General features: G+C 50.9%; 4 protein-coding genes across 4 annotated transcripts; 3 read left to right on the top strand and 1 right to left on the bottom strand.

Annotated features, from left to right (window-relative positions):
• Positions 1-792: 792 nt before the first annotated feature.
• Positions 793-2201, top strand: ALT_0137 (HSP70/90 family co-chaperone CNS1; the record flags this gene model as incomplete). Its single annotated transcript, XM_033561541.2, has 3 exons — positions 793-1090; positions 1161-1433; positions 1486-2201. 3 exons carry the CDS (start codon positions 793-795, stop codon positions 2199-2201), a joined length of 1287 nt encoding a protein of 428 aa, XP_033417432.2.
• Positions 2202-3639: 1438 nt separating this feature from the next.
• ALT_0136 (putative endo-1,4-beta-xylanase) lies at positions 3640-5055 on the top strand (the record flags this gene model as incomplete). The annotated part of the gene is made up of 5 exons (XM_033561542.2): positions 3640-3686; positions 3735-3891; positions 3955-4087; positions 4136-4249; positions 4310-5055. 5 exons carry the CDS (start codon positions 3640-3642, stop codon positions 5053-5055), a joined length of 1197 nt encoding a protein of 398 aa, XP_033417433.2.
• Positions 5056-5272: 217 nt separating this feature from the next.
• ALT_0135 (DUF2841 domain-containing protein) lies at positions 5273-7300 on the bottom strand (the record flags this gene model as incomplete). Its single annotated transcript, XM_033561543.2, has 6 exons — positions 5273-5451; positions 5682-6143; positions 6202-6387; positions 6438-6917; positions 6969-7173; positions 7238-7300. 6 exons carry the CDS (start codon positions 7298-7300, stop codon positions 5273-5275), a joined length of 1575 nt encoding a protein of 524 aa, XP_033417434.2.
• Positions 7301-9809: 2509 nt separating this feature from the next.
• Positions 9810-16957, top strand: ALT_0134 (pro-apoptotic serine protease nma111; the record flags this gene model as incomplete). Its single annotated transcript, XM_089598924.1, has 10 exons — positions 9810-10065; positions 10500-11195; positions 11302-11473; positions 12414-13167; positions 13232-15532; positions 15591-15788; positions 15837-15980; positions 16040-16072; positions 16555-16621; positions 16716-16957. The coding sequence occupies 10 exons, from the start codon at positions 9810-9812 to the stop codon at positions 16955-16957; spliced, it is 4863 nt and encodes a 1620-aa protein (XP_089456588.1).
• Between the last annotated feature and the right edge of the window lie 740 nt (positions 16958-17697).

Here is a 17697-nt window from a genome sequence, read left to right as displayed (position 1 = left end):
AACTATATAAGCATACTGTAGCTCCTGTATCGGCTATCGGTCTCCAACCGATGCTGCGGGGTTTGAGGAGACCGCGGGGTTCGTCCGACTCAATCCATTCAAGAAGTTACGAACTGGGTTGTACGACATTATCTTAACGGCTCATCTGAAGGCTCAGGACCTGAAAAGAAAGGACGCTCAAGGAGTGATGTGGCTTGTGCTAAGCACACTGTCAACCATGGCTCCAGCCAGGAACGCAGTTGATCATATAAACATGCCGTGAACCAGGGATAGGATGTTGATTTCAAGGGTCCGACACTCAACTGCCTGGAATAGAACGGCGGTATCCCGTACTCCCAATGGCATCTCATGAAACAATTGTCTATGGGCATCGATGGCGCTGTGAACTGGATGGATACAGATGTACATTCCCCTCAAATGTCCGGTACCTGGGGATGGGCGGACAGTAGATGAAATTCAGAAACACCGGTTACCTTAGTATTTTCCACTATTTATGAATTTCCAGTTATCTTCCAGTAAGATGCATCATCTACCTAGCTACCTGCCGTTGCCCTTGATGTACGGAGTAGAGAGGCATCACCGAATCTACATATGCACTTACCCTTCTGTTGCGGACACCCTCCGGAAGGGACAGCTCACCGCCTTCCATTTCCAAGGCAATAAGGCAAAAGGGCAAACCCTATCCCCTCTTGTTTGCAATGTTTGTTCTGATCGCATTTGTTAGGTACTGATTTCGTGAGACTTTTTTGATCAAGATGTCAACCATTTGGTTATCCAACCACAGATAGCACGATGGGTCAAATAGAGGAGCTTCCAGACGACTTTGACGAGCGCCTCAATCTTAACGAACAGCCTCCAACTACCGAGGTGCCTCCCTCCAAAATCTACAATGACGGCCCTTCTCCCGCCGTGGAAGAAACTCCCTTTCCAATCAACGAAGAGAGATTGAAGGAGCTCGAAAATGACCCCAATGCACCCAAGCTGCCGCCGGCTATGGCGTCGGTCAAGTCACATACCTCGGAGGAGCTTTTGAGCATGATGAATAAGACCCCGCTGTTTATGACCGATATCAATCAGGCGGGCGACGAAAGTATGCTTATCCTCCCCACTCAGTAGATGCAATATCATGACCGAAGACTGACGATGCGCTCGCTGCATAGATGGCGAAAATCCCATGCTCGACGCCATACAAGCTCTCCAGAACGAAGGTACCCGTGGTGAAGTCGCCCAGAGCTACCGCGAGCAAGGTAACGAGGCAGCGAGAGAAAAGAGGTGGATCGATGCGAAGGAGTTTTATACCAAGGCTCTTGCGGTAGTGACAAGTAAACTCGATAAGTGGGATAAACCAGAGGATCCAAAGGAGGAGGAGAAGCTCCTGCGGCAGGTCGAGGAGGCTTCATACATCAACCGCGCTCTGTGCAATCTGGAACTGAGTAGGTCACTGCGTTATGGCCACACCTGGCACAAGTTGCTAATTTGGCTCAGAAAATTACCGTTCTACCACCCTCGACTGCGCCTCTATTCTCAAGCTTAACCCGAACAATATCAAAGCCTATTACCGTTCCGCGATGGCGCTTTATTCCCTCGACAAGCTTCCGGAGGCCGAAGATGCCGCCTCGCGGGGTCTCGCCCTTGACCCCAACAACAAGTCGCTACAACAAGTGGCCGCCAAAGTTGCTGATCGCAAGGCCACTCTGGAACGTATTGCGGCGCGAAAGAAGGCGGAAGAGGAAAGGATAGAAAAGGAAAAGCAGCTTCTCGGTACTGCACTACGTGCCAGACAGATCAGGACTCGCAAGACAGCCCAACCGCCGGACATGGAGGGTGCACATATTCGGCTGACTCCCGATCCTTTGTCTCCCGAAAGTACCCTTGAGTTCCCGGCCGTGCTGCTGTACCACATGGACGCCCAATCAGACTTTATTAAAACGTTCTCTGAGGCGACATCTATTCAAGATCATCTGGAGTACATCTTCCCATTGCCATGGGACACCAAGCAGGAGTATACGATCAACGGTGTTGATTGCTTCATGGAAACCGTGACAGGGGGACTGATCAAGGCCGGCAAGAAACTACCGCTTCTGCAGATCCTTAGTGGGGGCAAGGTTGAAGTAGTCGACGAGCTTGTCAGGATCTACGTGATACCGACCTCCAAGAGCGCAAAATTCATTGCCGAGATGAAGGCCAGAAAAGAGGGCTGATCCTTAGGAGTACATACCGGTTAGAATTTTCGTCGACCGGCGTGTTGTTACTTCAGGGATGCACTGGCTATTGCATGTGCAGTAGTCTGTCAGACTGAATGCTTCTGAGCTCACTACACCGCGGCCTGGCTGGCAACGTTGGGCAATATGCCCGCTATCTGTCTACCCGAGAAAAGAGGCATCGCTCTCCGCATTTCTGCACTCCACAGGGATTCGTGTATTTCTCGGATCTTCGATCCCTGAAATCGCTTGGGGTAACCTATAATTTCAATGATGTACATACAGCCATAGGCTGTTCTGCAGGCTGTATTTCTTCAGGCTGTATGGACAAACTGCCGAATGGCGCCGGAATCGTGGGCCGAATATCCTACGTAACGAAATTTTATGACTATAGGATGAATAGATGACCTCCGCTTACGTTAGTTCGCTACTGACGAAAGTCATGTCTCGTTAAGTCTCCGGCTAGAAGCCAGTTCATCTAAGGAGTGAATTGGATAGATGGTCAGCCACTCCTCTGCTCCAATTTATCCGGACAAAATGCGGGGAAGTTCCGTTCCTTCATTCCCTGAAGAACTCCACTTTTGGAAACCTGGAGGTTTAGTGGATCTCGCTTCCTCGTTGACGTACTGAAGCTGAAGAGTGGTAGTCTAGTCAGCATTTGTCGTTCGTACCTGGTCCTCTTGCAATGTTGATCATGGTTCGCTTTCGCGCTTGACAGATTACCTCTTTTAACTCAAAAGGACATTTGTAGCAAAGTCTCTCATTAAAACGGGGAGCCAAAACATCGATTGTCGCACTTGAAGTCTTGAAGTGACCCCTGAAACACCCTAAATACCTCGTCAACGACACTAACTCGTAATGATCACTCTGGTGTTGAAGATAGATTAATCACACTCCCTACACAAATTTTCCTTGGCCCACCTTCCTGCTCCTCGGCAATCTCACATTCATTCGTCAGCCGTCTCTCCTACGAGCGTTCGTGTCTATCTTCAGGCTAAAAGCTATCATTGCTTGATCTGCTTCAAAAACAAATCGACAAATAGGGGCTTTTACTGTTCCTTGGCCGAACTCGAGCCGGTCATGCTGCCCAAAACGATGAAGTCAGTGTGGGCAATACCTTCCTGCACCAATCTGCCACGGTGCCATGCCCCGAGCAGGCCACACGGCCTTCGCATTATCCTTGACCTGAAGAATATATCAAGGAAATTATGCCGGCCGTCGAGCGTCGACGACGTTAGCGCCGGTTGAAGTGATCTGGATCAATCTGGACGAGGAGTATTGAGAACCATGTCTTATTAGCCTGGTCCTTTTACTAGATCATAATAATAACCTTCGTCCGTATAAGAACGGGCATCCAGACCTGCACGACGGAATTTTTGCGATTGACTAGACTAGATAACTATCCTTCTTGAATCCGTATCTCAAAGTACTTTCCAAGATGGTTCATCTATCTTCAATCGCAGCAGCCCTGGCTGCTCTGCCTCTGTATGTTTACCACTCACGAGAGGAGAAACAGCTCTGACATCGCTCTAGCGTATATGGAGCTGGCCTGAACACAGCAGCCAAAGCCAAAGGACTAAAGTACTTTGGCTCCGCTACTGACAACCCGGAGCTCTCGGACTCTGCGTATGTCGCGCAACTGAGCAACACCGATGACTTTGGTCAGATCACTCCCGGAAACTCCATGAAGGTTTGTTTACGTCTTTTCCCTGGAGCATTGCGTCAGGAGCTAATTGCTTGCTTTGATGGACAGTGGGATGCCACCGAGCCTTCTCAGAATTCTTTCTCGTTCACAAACGGAGACGCCATTGTCAATCTGGCGAACAAGAATGGCCAGATGATGCGGTGCCATACTCTGGTCTGGCACAGTCAGCTACCCAACTGGGGTAAGTGGACGTCTTGTTTATGGTCAGATACTCTCTAACGGTTGACAGTCTCTAGCGGGTCATGGACCAATGCAACCCTTTTGGCGGCCATGAAGAACCATATCACCAACGTGGTCACTCACTACAAGGGGAAGTGCTATGCCTGGGATGTTGTCAATGAAGGTTCGTTGCTCCATCTATCCTTCAATGGTACCTCCGAAACTGACACGCCTGTCAATCTAGCCCTGAACGAGGACGGTACCTTCCGTAACTCCGTCTTCTACCAGATAATCGGCCCAGCATACATTCCTATTGCGTTCGCGACTGCTGCCGCCGCAGATCCCAACGTGAAACTCTACTACAACGACTACAACATTGAATACTCCGGCGCCAAAGCGACTGCTGCACAGAACATCGTCAAGATGGTCAAGGCTTACGGAGCGAAGATTGACGGCGTCGGTCTCCAGGCACATTTCATTGTCGGCAGCACTCCGAGCCAATCGGCTCTGACGACCGTCTTGCAGGGCTACACTGCTCTCGGCGTAGAGGTGGCCTATACCGAACTTGACATCCGCATGCAGACGCCCTCGACCGCCGCAAAGCTGGCTCAGCAGTCCACTGACTTCCAGGGCGTCGCCGCAGCATGCGTTAGCACCACAGGCTGTGTGGGTGTCACTATCTGGGACTGGACCGACAAGTACTCCTGGGTCCCCAGCGTGTTCCAAGGCTACGGCGCCGCATTGCCTTGGGATGAGAACTATGTTAAGAAGCCGGCATACAATGGCCTGATGGCGGGTCTTGGAGCAAGCGGCTCTGGCTCCACAACGACGACGACGACGACTACCACTACTACTACAGGAGGTGCAGGGCCTACTGGAGTCGCTCAGAAATGGGGACAGTGCGGCGGTATCGGCTGGACGGGGCCAACAACTTGTGTCAGTGGAAGCACTTGCCAGAAGGTGAATGACTGGTACTCGCAGTGCCTGTAAATGGATCACAGCCCTAGCATATTCATTCTTTTGCTTTTTCCTCTTCTTTCTTGTAACTAGTTGAAATAAGTCCAGCACTTGCAAGATGAATTCATTTGACATCTATCTAATCTTGATTAGCTTCACTGCTGAAACACAAACTGCGCTTGTTCATGAAAAATCATAAACCTCTTATATACAACTTTTGCAAACAAGAGAGGTCATCTACAAAAGAACCTCAGTTGATGAACTTTGCTTCGAGCATCTTAGTGCGGTGCTCAAAGGCAGCTTTAGATACCACTTCTGGAAGGTCAGGTGCACAGCCAACTAGGGTGTCTTCTTCTGTCGCCTCCCTTCCAAACCGAAACTCCCTTTCCTCTTCTTCCTTCAAAATGTCTTCGGCTTCTCGAGCCATTTCTTAACACTTGACTATTTTCAGCTACTATTAAATTTTCTATATGAAGTACAATGATGAACAAGAATATGCGCTTTGACTTGTATCAAATAGCCCGCCAAATGATCCACAAGAACCGAAATCAAGCAACCAGAAAATCCTCCCCAAAGACAGATTGTAGCCAGCTCCATCAGCCTCCCAGGAATCGGACGTCAAAAGTTAAAGTAGTACGGATTTGGACAACTCTCCATACCATGGCCAGCAACGCCCATGTCGGGCCCATGATGATCTTGCTGCCCATGACTGACATTCGGCTCATGATAAAATCGCAGAGGAAAGGCGTGAAAGTTTAACGGGACAGGTGGAGGAGCATGGTGGAAGGTATGAGCTGACGGGATGCTTACAGAGAACGGATGTTCCCCTTCGTGGACGTCATTCGGTATCCTGGGAGTCGGTACTGCCGCGGAGGGGCAGGAACCCGGGTTGGTGGGCATGATTTCATGATCGCCCTTCCCGCTTGTTGTATCAGTATGACTGGTGAAAAAAGCTCCTGTTGATGGAAAGACCGATGTGTGGGACTCCATGTCATGACTCTCGCGCTTGTAAACTGGGTTCACGTCTGCGTTCATCACTTCTGCCATGGGAGAACCAGCATCCTTCGGGTCTGTCTCATCCGGCAAGTGTGCTCGGGAGATATACACAACTGCTTGTTCATCTATCAAGAGATGAGTGTGCATCTTTTTATGTTGATATAGGCCTCAAGGGCTACGTACCGAGACGGTTGTCCAGGTAACTCTCCTCTTCTTCTCTGACGCGATAGATCTCGTCCAGGACCCCCAGACGGTCCGGTGGTGAAATCTGACGGCGGATGGATTGATCGGCCTCTCTAAGCTTCGCGACGGTGATGCCACGGCTATCGCGGAGCTCGCAAAGAATGTGTACAAGCAATCGAACTCTCTCTGATATGGTCAGCTTCTGAAACTTGGAAAAAGACTCCGTTATATCTTACCCGCCTTGGGAAGATGGTCGGGCTCTCTATGTGTGACACCATTTGGCCACCAGGCTGGCTTTGTCATCTCTGGGTCAAGTTGCCGAGAGATACCAGCGATGAGCTTTCGCCCGTTATAAGGATAATTGACTTGCTTTCGGGGCTCCACAAGTTTGACATATGCTTTAGCGATGGTTCGACAGTTGATTTGCTGCAGGCGTTCGAACGCTTTTTGATAGAATCTTCGCAGAAGCCTTCTGTCTCGGAGCGGCAACATGGCTTTCTGATGGCAAGTGATGTTCAGTGGCACCACGCATTCATGCAACACTTTCCTCCTTTTTGCCCGACGGCCATAATCAGTAGGCACCTGTTCAGCTGCGCCTCTTTGCTCCGACGCCTTTACATCGTCCTGGTCCGTCACGTCGTTGACATCTCCTGTCCCAAGCGACTGTGGCGACAGCGGGCTTCTTCCTCTGGCCGAAGGCGTTTCGTGGATGGAGTCTACCCCTCAGGCGTCAGTCAATTTCTGTTGTGAATATCTGAAGGTCCTACCTGGACCGGGTAACACTCTGTCTTTGTTCGATAGTGCCACTGCTTCCAGAAAGTTCTTTATAACGATGGGTGACAGGATGGTCTGGCAGCTATTCGCAATTGAAGGAGAAGCTTGTAGCCGCACTTTGCCATTGCCATCAGTGTAAATGATGGCATAATGGCCATACGTGAGGCTCCCGAGCTGGACATCCGATGACCCTGGCGTCTGCACCCGCTTGAATCAGTTTTCTAAACAAGCAACTAGCCTCTCGGATGTTCGGTATTTGTACCAGCTGTTGCAAATAATCGAATTTGTTGGCAGTCAAGGATGGTAGCTTCGCGTCGTCTAACATGAGAAGACTAGTTAACGATCCAGGTTTCGCAATGCCGATAATGTGCAAGAGAGCCGGTGGTACCTACTTTCCGAAGACATGTCTTATGGAGCAACAAGAAAATCGGGCACAGAAGAGAACGTAGCGAGGACAAGATCCATGAACTGGAGTCCACAAGGTTTGTCTCGGCTTTGAAACTGTCTTGTGATGCTCCACCGTGCTTTATACGCGCGAAACAACTCTGTTTAAAGAGCGCCTGACAACATCCTACGAAAAAAGCAACCTGCACTCTCAGACCGAAACTGTAATCAATTGCATTCATGAGTCTACCCTGGCCAAGGCTGCCTCATTGCCATGCATACATCTATGCGCACAGCGGTGCGCAGGAGCCACCCCCCTCAGCTGCATTGGGCTTACGACTAACGCTCTTCTGCATCTGACGATCTCCAGAGGCCAACTGTCTAGATACTAGACAGCGAACCTCACAGGAGTACAATCACCTATTGGTCAAGCTGACTTCACCTCCTTAGAGTAAGTACATATCGTTGAGATCAATAGTTCCATTGATCGCTCCCACAACATTGATAATTATCAGTCTGCCCTCGCCGGACTGCATCACGCGAACAAGGAGATGAAGCATTCGACTGGGAGAAAACGCGGCTGATCTGCTATAATAATAAACTTACCAATACGGCCGTCTCCAATCCACGACATCCAATCATAGGTGTGAATTGGCGAACAGCTTCTTTTCCAATGGGGCAAAGGTGGGTGTATCAACTATTGATCGACAGCAAAAATTAGTGGCGGAACTACTCACCTGTGATGGTTCCGGAGTTATATATCCGGGCCTCACGGTCCAATCTTCGACCTACTTCCATATCAATGGCTGTCTATTCCCGAAACCATGGATCAATGCTCCCTTGCATGAGCCGGTGGTATCCGCAGGTAACGCGTAATATGGCGCTGAAGGATTCGAAGAAGTTAGGGCGCTACGTGGCCCATGTTCACAAAGAAAAGTACTTCAGATGGAAGCATGACTCTTCAGTCAAGATGCGCTGATGCCGTAACTCTATTAGGTGAGTACACCTCTCCCATCACATGCACATCATATGCTTCCTATTTGAGGAGACTGAGTCAAGATCGCTTAGTTGACGAGCCGCAGCACAATCCGTGAATGAGCTGTCCAAGACTTGACATATGTTGAGAAACGGAGACCATGGAAGACAAGCCCTCCCATCGGCCCAGTCCGCCTGCCGAGACTTCTCGAATGACAGATCAATAAAACCGATCAGACAAGGGTACGGAGTACTGTTACCTGATCTGGACCTCTTGGAAGTCGTAATAATGTCGAGGAAATGGAGACAGGCGCGAGGAGAGACCCTGGTGTGTTTTGTCAAGCTGGTAATGGCTAACTTATGTGCCATCGCTGGGGATGATGATTGTTGAAGCATGAAATATGTGACGCATCATATGCCAGCTGTCACTGTCAGTGTCGCCGAGGCCCGCCACAGCGGATCGGTGCTCAGGCCTGTGGATGAGGAAGTTCTGGAAGGATTTCAGCATCGATAGAGCATTACATTATTCCAACCGTTCCCGGAGAGGTAAGGGAAGAATCTTGCAGTGGACTTGAAGTGATAGGTACTTATTAGATACTTTGTGTCCATCTATCTACATTATAGTAGAACGTTGCATCCTCGATTTAGTTGCAATCGAGGATTGCTCTGAGCTGTCTCAGTTTGACTCTTTAGGCAGGCCGTAACGGTATAGCCATGACCTTTGTAAAATACAGAGCAGATCCCGCTGGTATTCTGTATTTTATCCGTATGACTTACGTATAGTAACGCTGCCGCAGTCTCTCTCTTTCATCCTTCCAACGTCGAGTTCGCTATATCAGACAAAGGTTACAATCATCCATATCGAGTCAGGGGCATCATGGACGTTGTCCCCAGACTCCAGTTGCAGTACCGGGTTGTCAAGATCCCCAGTGTCTACTCCCGTAGCAACCACTCTAACTTCGGCGGACGAATAAATTCCGTTCCGAGGCGCAGTGGTTGATGAATCGATTCGTCCCAGCAAACGAAGACTGCCCCGGAGTCGATCCTGTCTTTTAGCCAAATGAACTAACTGTTCCACTCCTTAACCTGGTCTATTCCGACTCCTGAAAGCACCTTTTTCGTCGAGCCAATCATCATTGTCCTTGGCCTTTGTTGTCCTCTGACTCCGTACACTAACGAGTCATCCCTGGATTCCCCGACGAGTCAGAGTGTCAGAGAGCTGTCTACGGGTCGTACCTTAGCTAAGCTGGTCTTCCTCCTTCGCAGATTATTCTGGCGCTCTAACTGGGGCCCTGCCTATCGTCCGTGCGGTGCCTTATTTCAAGTCTTTTTTTGCGCATCCCCCTTCGTCCAGCAAATTAATATAGGTCGAGCGGGAAGAAAGGCCGCCGAGCGTAACACTGGGGGCAAATTTTCTCCAGCAGTCAAATCACTAAGGTACTACGTTCGGACCAGACCACTGTGAATAAGGAAAAATGGATCCCAACGCTACCGGCTATCCTGCTCTGCAGCAACAACAGCAGCACAACGCGGGATATCCTGTCACCACACAGAGTCCACACGGACAGCAGTTCCCTTTCTATCCGAATGCTATGCCCACCTCCTCATTTCCCCAATCCAAGACGCCGGTCCAACAATCGCATCAGCAGCATTCTTTCGGTCCCGTGCCTCTGCAATCTGGCGGTCCCGGTGGAGCTATGATGCCGTCTGGTTTCCCTCAGCAGCCGTCTGGTACGTTGACTTCTGATCTCCATGGTCGTTTTCTAGTTTTTATCTTTTCTTTTTCTGCTTTTCCTTTTCGCGTCGTCCAACCATTCACCGGCCGTCCTTCTTCTGCGTAGGGTGCATTGTCCCCTTGGCCTGGTCCCTCGGTCGTCTTGTCGATCGAGTACTTGCACTTGCTATCTGAAGCTTGTTTTGTTTTGAATGAACTTTGATTCAGCTGTCTTCCTCAGTCCAAATCCCTGATGGATGCCATGAATGTCCTGTCCTATCTGTGCGGGCCATTAGCCTTAACATCGTTCCTGAACACCTCCCCTGCCCCGTTACATATCTACAGAGTATCTGCGGAGTATCTAGTCGCACGACTTCTTCGGATGGACGCCCTGGATGATTTAGGCTCTTAGGCAAGCCGCTAACGTGATGTGCAATTTCCCGCTTTGCAGGTCCCCACGGGAATTTCTCTGCTGCTTTCACCCAACCTCCTGTTCCAGCCACTCTTAGCCAGTTCGTACCGCATCAGGGTGCTCCCTCTTCGAACATGTCCCCGAGTGCGGCGCAAAACTTCACGCAAAACATGGCTTCGGTCTCTGCGAATAGCATGCTTCCGGCACAACAGCAACAACAACAGCAGCAGCCGCATCAACAGCAGCAACAGCAACAACGCCCTGCCCAGCAGCCAAATCAACAGCAAGGATCCGTTCCGACAGCAGGGCAGAGTCCGGCTGCGGCAGCGCGAGAGAAGGCTCGTGTGTCAACCCTCCTGGATATCAACTCCATCTTGTTGCAAGAGGTCATCAATCTGCAGGCGGCGGGTAAGGCTGGCGGGCCTCCGAATCAACAAGCATCGCAAGACAACAATCCATCACCAACTTCCGACCAGGCGACCGACGCGGCCAAGGGTCCGACGCAAAAGCCCAGTCTCGAGTACGTTGAGTGTATGCGCCGTCTCCAGGCCAATTTGGCGTATCTGGCGACTATTGCCGATCGGGCGAAGAAGTCGGGTGGTGTGGCTCCCACCGCCCCGGCCATCATGACGCCGCCTCCAAATATGCCAGCGATCAACGAGCTCTACAACAAGTTGAATGAGCTGTTCCGGCCGTCGAAAGGTGCCGTGGGCACACCCCAGCCTAGCCCGCAAGGTACGCCTGGCAACACCAAACCGAGCCCGTCGCCCGCGGCCGAGTCGGCGGTTTGAGTATGGGCACTTGTAGGGTTCATTCGCGCTCGAAATCGATTTTGGAATAGCAATCGGCCAGCACACGAAAGGCAACAGAAAAGTCAACGCCCCTCGTTTCGAGGTTACCTGCGCAGTTCTCGGCTTTCATCCGCTCGGCGCTACGCTGATTACAGACCCGGGGTCGGCATGTGCGGTCATTGCTGGGCGGGGATTACGCATTTACGCCTTTAAGCAAAAACGGTGCGCCAGGCGACACTTGACAACACTGCGAACATGCAATCCGATACCAGACTCCTCAGTGATAGACGACAGACTACGAATAGTCACTTGATCGTTATTAACTGGAGGACAGACTCCCACGAATCTCTTCATAACCGTCGCCAGCTCTTCCATACTCTCAGTCTCCACCAAGAAGCAGTACAAGGGATCTCTCTCTTCTAGCCTTCCTTATCTACAACAAAACGGCTCCAGCCGGGACTCTCCCTGAACGTGCAGTGTTCAATACCAAGCGCGATAGACCAACACTCGAGGATCTCTCGGATGCCGGACACTTTCTTCCCCTTGTCGGAAGCGGGAACTTGGACTGATGTACTGTCCCTGGGTATTGAGGTGGTTGTGTGAGAACAGGAAGTGCCGTATATCCTCTTGACTTGTATCTACTTGTATACTAGGAAGTGATGTATATTACAGCTCCATGGAGAGAAGGCGTCTTGTTGGTCTGTTCCGGATGTGACGTTGCCATGACAGTAATCGCTAGATTTGTGCTGTTTCACATGTAGATGAGCAGGGTAGAACAACAATTCACTTCGGACGACGATCCGCTTTGATTGCAATATGTCTCGGTCGCTTTCTCTTCAGAATCTAGCTTAATCTACGCAGTAGAAAAGGTCAGAAGACAGGACTACAATGACTGCGCATCATCACTTGATCCCCCCTTCCAGCCACTGTCGGGCCAGGGTCTTGCCCAATCAGTGGCCTGCGCTGCGGCTGTCCGCCCTGCAAAAAAAAGAACCTTGGGAAGCTCTGGAGTTTGTGCCTGACTTCCTCTCCCTACTAACCTTCGTCTCACCCTCCTCTGTTTTTCATTCTTTGCTTCTTTCCCCTCTTCTATTCCTAAGGTAGTAGCTGACTTGGGAGGGGGTGTCTTGTGAATGTCTTGCGTCTTGCTCCCTTTGTACAGAAGGAGCCCGCCGGTCGCTACTACTATCGCTGATCTTACTGCTACTTCCGCCTCCGCGCCGCCCCCATCGCGATACACCTCTACACCTCGAATTTCCAAACAGTCTATTCGATACGCCTGGAGTCGTTCACGATCGCCTAGTGTCTACAGTGTTACGTTTGTGTCGCCGCATAAGCAGTTTGATCGTCTCCTGCCGCATCGACATCTTCTCTCGCGGTGGTCTAGCGTTGCGACACCTGTCATACGCAGCAGTCTTGGGACAAACAACCGATTACTTTCCTCCCTCGCACCCTTCACTCGTTCCCGTCCGTCCCTATCTCAGTCTGCTTCTCGAAAGAGCATGGATCTAAATGGCGAGACCAGCACAAAGCGCAAGCGCAGCTCCGTCGCCGCCCCCGCCGACCGTCCAGCCAAACACCTGAAACCCGAGAGCTCGACATTAACGCCCGGGGACGCGACGCCCGCGAACGGGACCGTCTACGATGTCGAGGATGAGGAGGATACAGGCCGGGTGATGCCTATCGGCCCCGCGCAGGCGGATTCGCCCGAGTGGCAGGCTACGATCGAGAAGGTGGTCAAGAGCGTGGTGTCGATCCATTTCTGCCAGACTTGTTCGTTTGATACGGACTTGTCGATGAGTAGTCAGGCGACGGGGTTTGTGGTCGATGCTGAGCGCGGGTATATCCTGACGAATCGCCATGTGGTTTGCGCGGGGCCGTTCTGGGGTTATTGTATATTTGATAATCATGAGGAGGTGAGTTGGATCTCTGGGCTTGGACATACGGATATGGGTGCAGTGCTGACATGGGATTATTTAGTGCGACGTGCGTCCTGTTTATCGAGATCCCGTGCACGACTTTGGTATTCTGAAATTCGACCCCAAGGCAATTCGATACATGGAATTGACTGAGCTCAAGCTTCGACCGGAGGCGGCCCGCGTGGGTTGTGAGATTCGAGTCGTGGGTAATGATGCTGGGGAGAAGCTGAGCATTTTGTCTGGTGTCATCAGTCGGCTCGACAGAAATGCGCCGGAGTATGGTGACGGTTACTGTGATTTTAATACGAACTACATCCAGGCCGCGGCAGCCGCCAGTGGTGGCAGTTCCGGCAGTCCTGTTGTCAATATCGACGGGCATGCAATTGCTTTACAGGCTGGAGGTCGCGCGGATGGTGCGGCCACGGACTATTTCCTTCCCCTAGACCGCCCCCTTCGCGCTTTGGAATGCATCCGACGCGGTGAGCCTGTCGCCCGGGGTACGATTCAGACACAGTGGATCCTCAAACCTTTCGACGAGTGTCGGCGGTTGGGATTGACCCCCGAGTGGGAGGCTGCTGTCCGCAAAGCCTCGCCGCATGAGACCAGTATGTTGGTGGCTGAGATCATATTACCTGAAGGGCCTGCAGATGGAAAGCTCGAAGAAGGAGATGTCCTGCTGCAGGTCAACGGGGAGCTCCTCACGCAGTTCATCCGATTGGACGATATTCTCGATTCAAGCGTCGGGAAGACCGTGCGTTTGCTGGTTCAGAGAGGCGGTCAGAATGTCGAGGTGGAATGCGAGGTTGGCGATCTGCATGCCATCACACCAGACCGTTTTGTGGCGGTGGCCGGTGGCACTTTCCACAATCTGTCCTATCAGCAGGCCCGGCTTTATGCCATTGCCGCTCGAGGAGTGTATGTTTGCGAAGCAGCAGGCTCTTTCAAGTTGGAGAATACCCTGTCGGGGTGGATTATTGATGCTGTGGACAAACGCCCGACCCGAAACCTAGACGAGTTCATTGAAGTAATGAAGACGATTCCGGATCGGGCTCGGGTGGTCATCTCGTATCGTCATATTCGAGATCTCCACACCCGGGGTACCAGCATCGTGTACATAGACCGCCACTGGCATCCCAAGATGCGAATGGCCATTCGTAACGACGAGACGGGTCTCTGGGACTTCTCCGATCTTTCCGACCCCGTGCCAGCTGAAACGCCGGTTCCGAGGAAAGCTGATTTCATTCAGCTCGACGGAGTCAGTCAGCCTGCGGTTGCGGATATTGTGCGCAGCTTCGTACGTGTCTCCTGCACCATGCCCTTGAAGCTCGATGGGTACCCGCAAGCCAAGAAAACCGGTTTCGGGTTGGTAATCGATGCCGAAAAGGGTCTTGTTGTGGTGTCCAGAGCTATTGTTCCCTATAACCTATGTGACATCAACATCACTGTGGCCGATTCGATCATTGTCGCGGCCAAGGTTATCTTCTTGCATCCTTTACAGAACTATACCATCATCCAATATGACCCCAGTCTCGTACAGGCTCCAGTTCAGAGCGCCAAGCTGAGCACCGAGTACATCAAGCAGGGCCAGGAGACCATCTTTGTGGGCTTCAATCAGAACTTCCGCATCGTGGTCGCCAAGACAGCGGTCACCGACATCACCACCGTCTCGATCCCCGCGAATGCCTCGGCGCCGCGCTACCGTGCGATCAACCTGGACGCTATCACGGTTGATACGGGCCTGAGTGGGCAGTGCACGAACGGTGTGCTGATTGGGGAAGATGGAGTCGTCCAGGCTTTGTGGCTCAACTATTTGGGAGAGCGCACCCCGAGCTCTCACAAGGATGTGGAATACCATCTCGGTTTCGCCACACCGGCGCTCCTGCCTGTTACATCCAAGATTCAGCAGGGGATCATTCCCAACCTGCGAATCCTCAACATGGAGAGCTATGTGGTTCAAATGAGTCAGGCCCGCATCATGGGTGTCTCGGAAGAGTGGATCCAGAAGGTAGCACAGGCGAATCCATCGCGGCACCAACTCTTCATGGTGCGCAAAGTCGATTGTCCTCCGCCGCAGTTTACGTCCAACGCGGACTCATTACAAGAAGGGGACATTATCTTGACCTTGGACGGTCAACTCATCACTCGCGTCTCCGAGTTGGACAAAATGTATGAGAAAGAGGTTCTTGACGCTCTTATCGTGCGCAACGGACAGGAGATGCACCTCAAGTTACCGACAGTGCCTACCGAGGATCTGGAGACGGACCGTGCTGTTGTCTTCTGCGGTGCTGTGCTACAGAAGCCACACCACGCCGTACGTCAGCAAATTTCCAAGCTGCACAGCGAGGTGTATGTCAGCGCGAGGGTATGTTCAACATTGTACTTGAGAGTTCTAATGTAGTCGTGGCACTAACTTCCTGCAGAGTCGCGGCTCCCCAGCCTATCAATATGGCCTCGCTCCGACGAATTTCATCACCGCCGTAAATGGCGTTCCGACGCCGAACCTTGACTGCTTCGTCAGGGAGGTCAGCAAAATTCCAGACAATACATACTTCCGGCTGCGTGCCGTGACCTTTGACAACGTGCCATGGGTTGTAACGATGAAGAAGAACGATCATTACGTAGGTTATCTCTTTCCTTCTTTTGGATATTAGCTGACCCTGCGACAGTTCCCCATGTCCGAGTACATCAAAGACCCATCGCAGCCACTTGGGTGGCGCACGGTATCCCATGACAGAGACAGGCACAAGGATGGCATCACCCCCGACGCAGCCAATCTCAATCCAGACGCCATGGACGAGGCGTACGAGGAGGTCAGTGACGTTGAACCGGAGGTTGATTGAAATGGTCCGGACAGGCTTGTAACTATCAGTGCATGGTGGGATTGAGTCTTGCTGAGCACAATGTATGTATCTAGATAGGGTCTCGGCCCTTGTATACTCCTTGCAGATGTCATGATAAAATACCAATACCAATACCATCAACGGATGCACGTTGGATATAGACATCTCCTGTGTACTTGAAAATTATGTCTACCATATCGTCAAAGAAGTTGTGAATCAGGAATTCGGATTCTCGATACTCAGGTCAACCCTTGGACTCTGGTCTATTGACTATCCACTTATTCAGGCCCTACAGATATTCACACAACATAGATCTAAAAGCAGACAATTCACTAGTGGAAGTTAAAGACAGTGAATGAACAGAAAATTCTAACCATTCCTACCAACGTCTCAAGCTATTGTCATATTAGGCTCCTCACTCACTTTCTGTAAGACATTATCACTTCTCCAGATACTCGTTTGACTACTAGTAATGCAACACTGAAATACCACTTTCAACTTTTACTTCCTCTAATGGCCTGTTTGACCAACTTCCGGCTCTAAGGCTCATGAGCTACGAGTTCCGAGAGAAGGCCCATATTGTCAGATGGATTCGTCCATCGGAAACGTTGGTAAGTCTGTCTGTCATTGCCACTATGCACGTATAGTAGTGAGCCAAGGCTGATGCTGATATATGACATTATCTATCATATTAGGGGGCCTAAGTTAAGTCGATCGGCTGGAGAAGGAAGGCCGCCGCGGCCGAAGAAGCGGAAGTTGCGCGCAAGCGCACCAAGGCCCAGGAGCTCCTCAAAGCCATCAAGAAGAAGGAGAAGAAGGACAAGGAGGACAAGGAGGGCAAGGAGCAATGTGATCTCTGGTTTGGGATCCGGGATCTCCAACATACTACGGGGTACACGACGTCCCAGATATCGTGGATTGGAGTCAAAGCTGGGATGGGACCTTGATACGACTTGACCTGGGATATCGGGACTATATCAGGTTGTTGGTGCTAGAGATTTCCATACTGGCCCCTCAGTTGGACAAGAAAAGCGTAACTGTGACATGATCATTGATGCTGTTGATTTGGACTCTAACGTTGTGTGTGCTGTCTAGTTACTTGACTGGACATGTCGAGCCATTTCCCATGCTGGAAGACAGTCTCCATTCGAAATATGGTGATCTGCACTGGATGTTGGCATTGGCAATGATTGTCCTGGCCGTCTCCATCAAACTTATTGGGACAATACCTCCTATATCAGATAGGAAGCCCGTTTTCCATACCCTGTGGTCGTATGTGCCAGAATATGAAACTCAGAAAATCATATCCGGAATAGCCCATAGCAGATTCGCTTGGTTTGGATTTTAGCGGTAGAATGTAGCGACTTAAAATTATGAGTGCCCTTCACCTTGATACCAGAGCCTTGAGGAACAGAAATCCGACTTTTGAGACATCTGCTGTTCACTGGGTCTCTAACTCTTTAGGGCTTCACGATGAGTCCGTGGGGGTTATATATTTCCCAGAGTACTAGTTGAATAAACTAGTAGACGAAGTCTCTCTCGACACCTGAACGCACATAGCGAATACTTGTAGACGCCGATGGCTGCCTAAATAACCCATTTGAGACTTGAGTCTCGTCGATTGTACGTTGCTCTTTACTATATATTTTCAACTGTTGCTCTTTACTATATATTTTCAACTTGTACT

Source organism: Aspergillus lentulus (genome assembly GCF_001445615.1).
Source record: "Aspergillus lentulus DNA, contig: Alt01, strain: IFM 54703, whole genome shotgun sequence".
Taxonomy (NCBI): Eukaryota; Fungi; Ascomycota; class Eurotiomycetes; order Eurotiales; family Aspergillaceae; genus Aspergillus; species Aspergillus lentulus.
The sequence above is the reverse complement of the archived record's forward strand: the minus strand, read 5'-3'. Positions and strand labels throughout refer to the sequence as shown.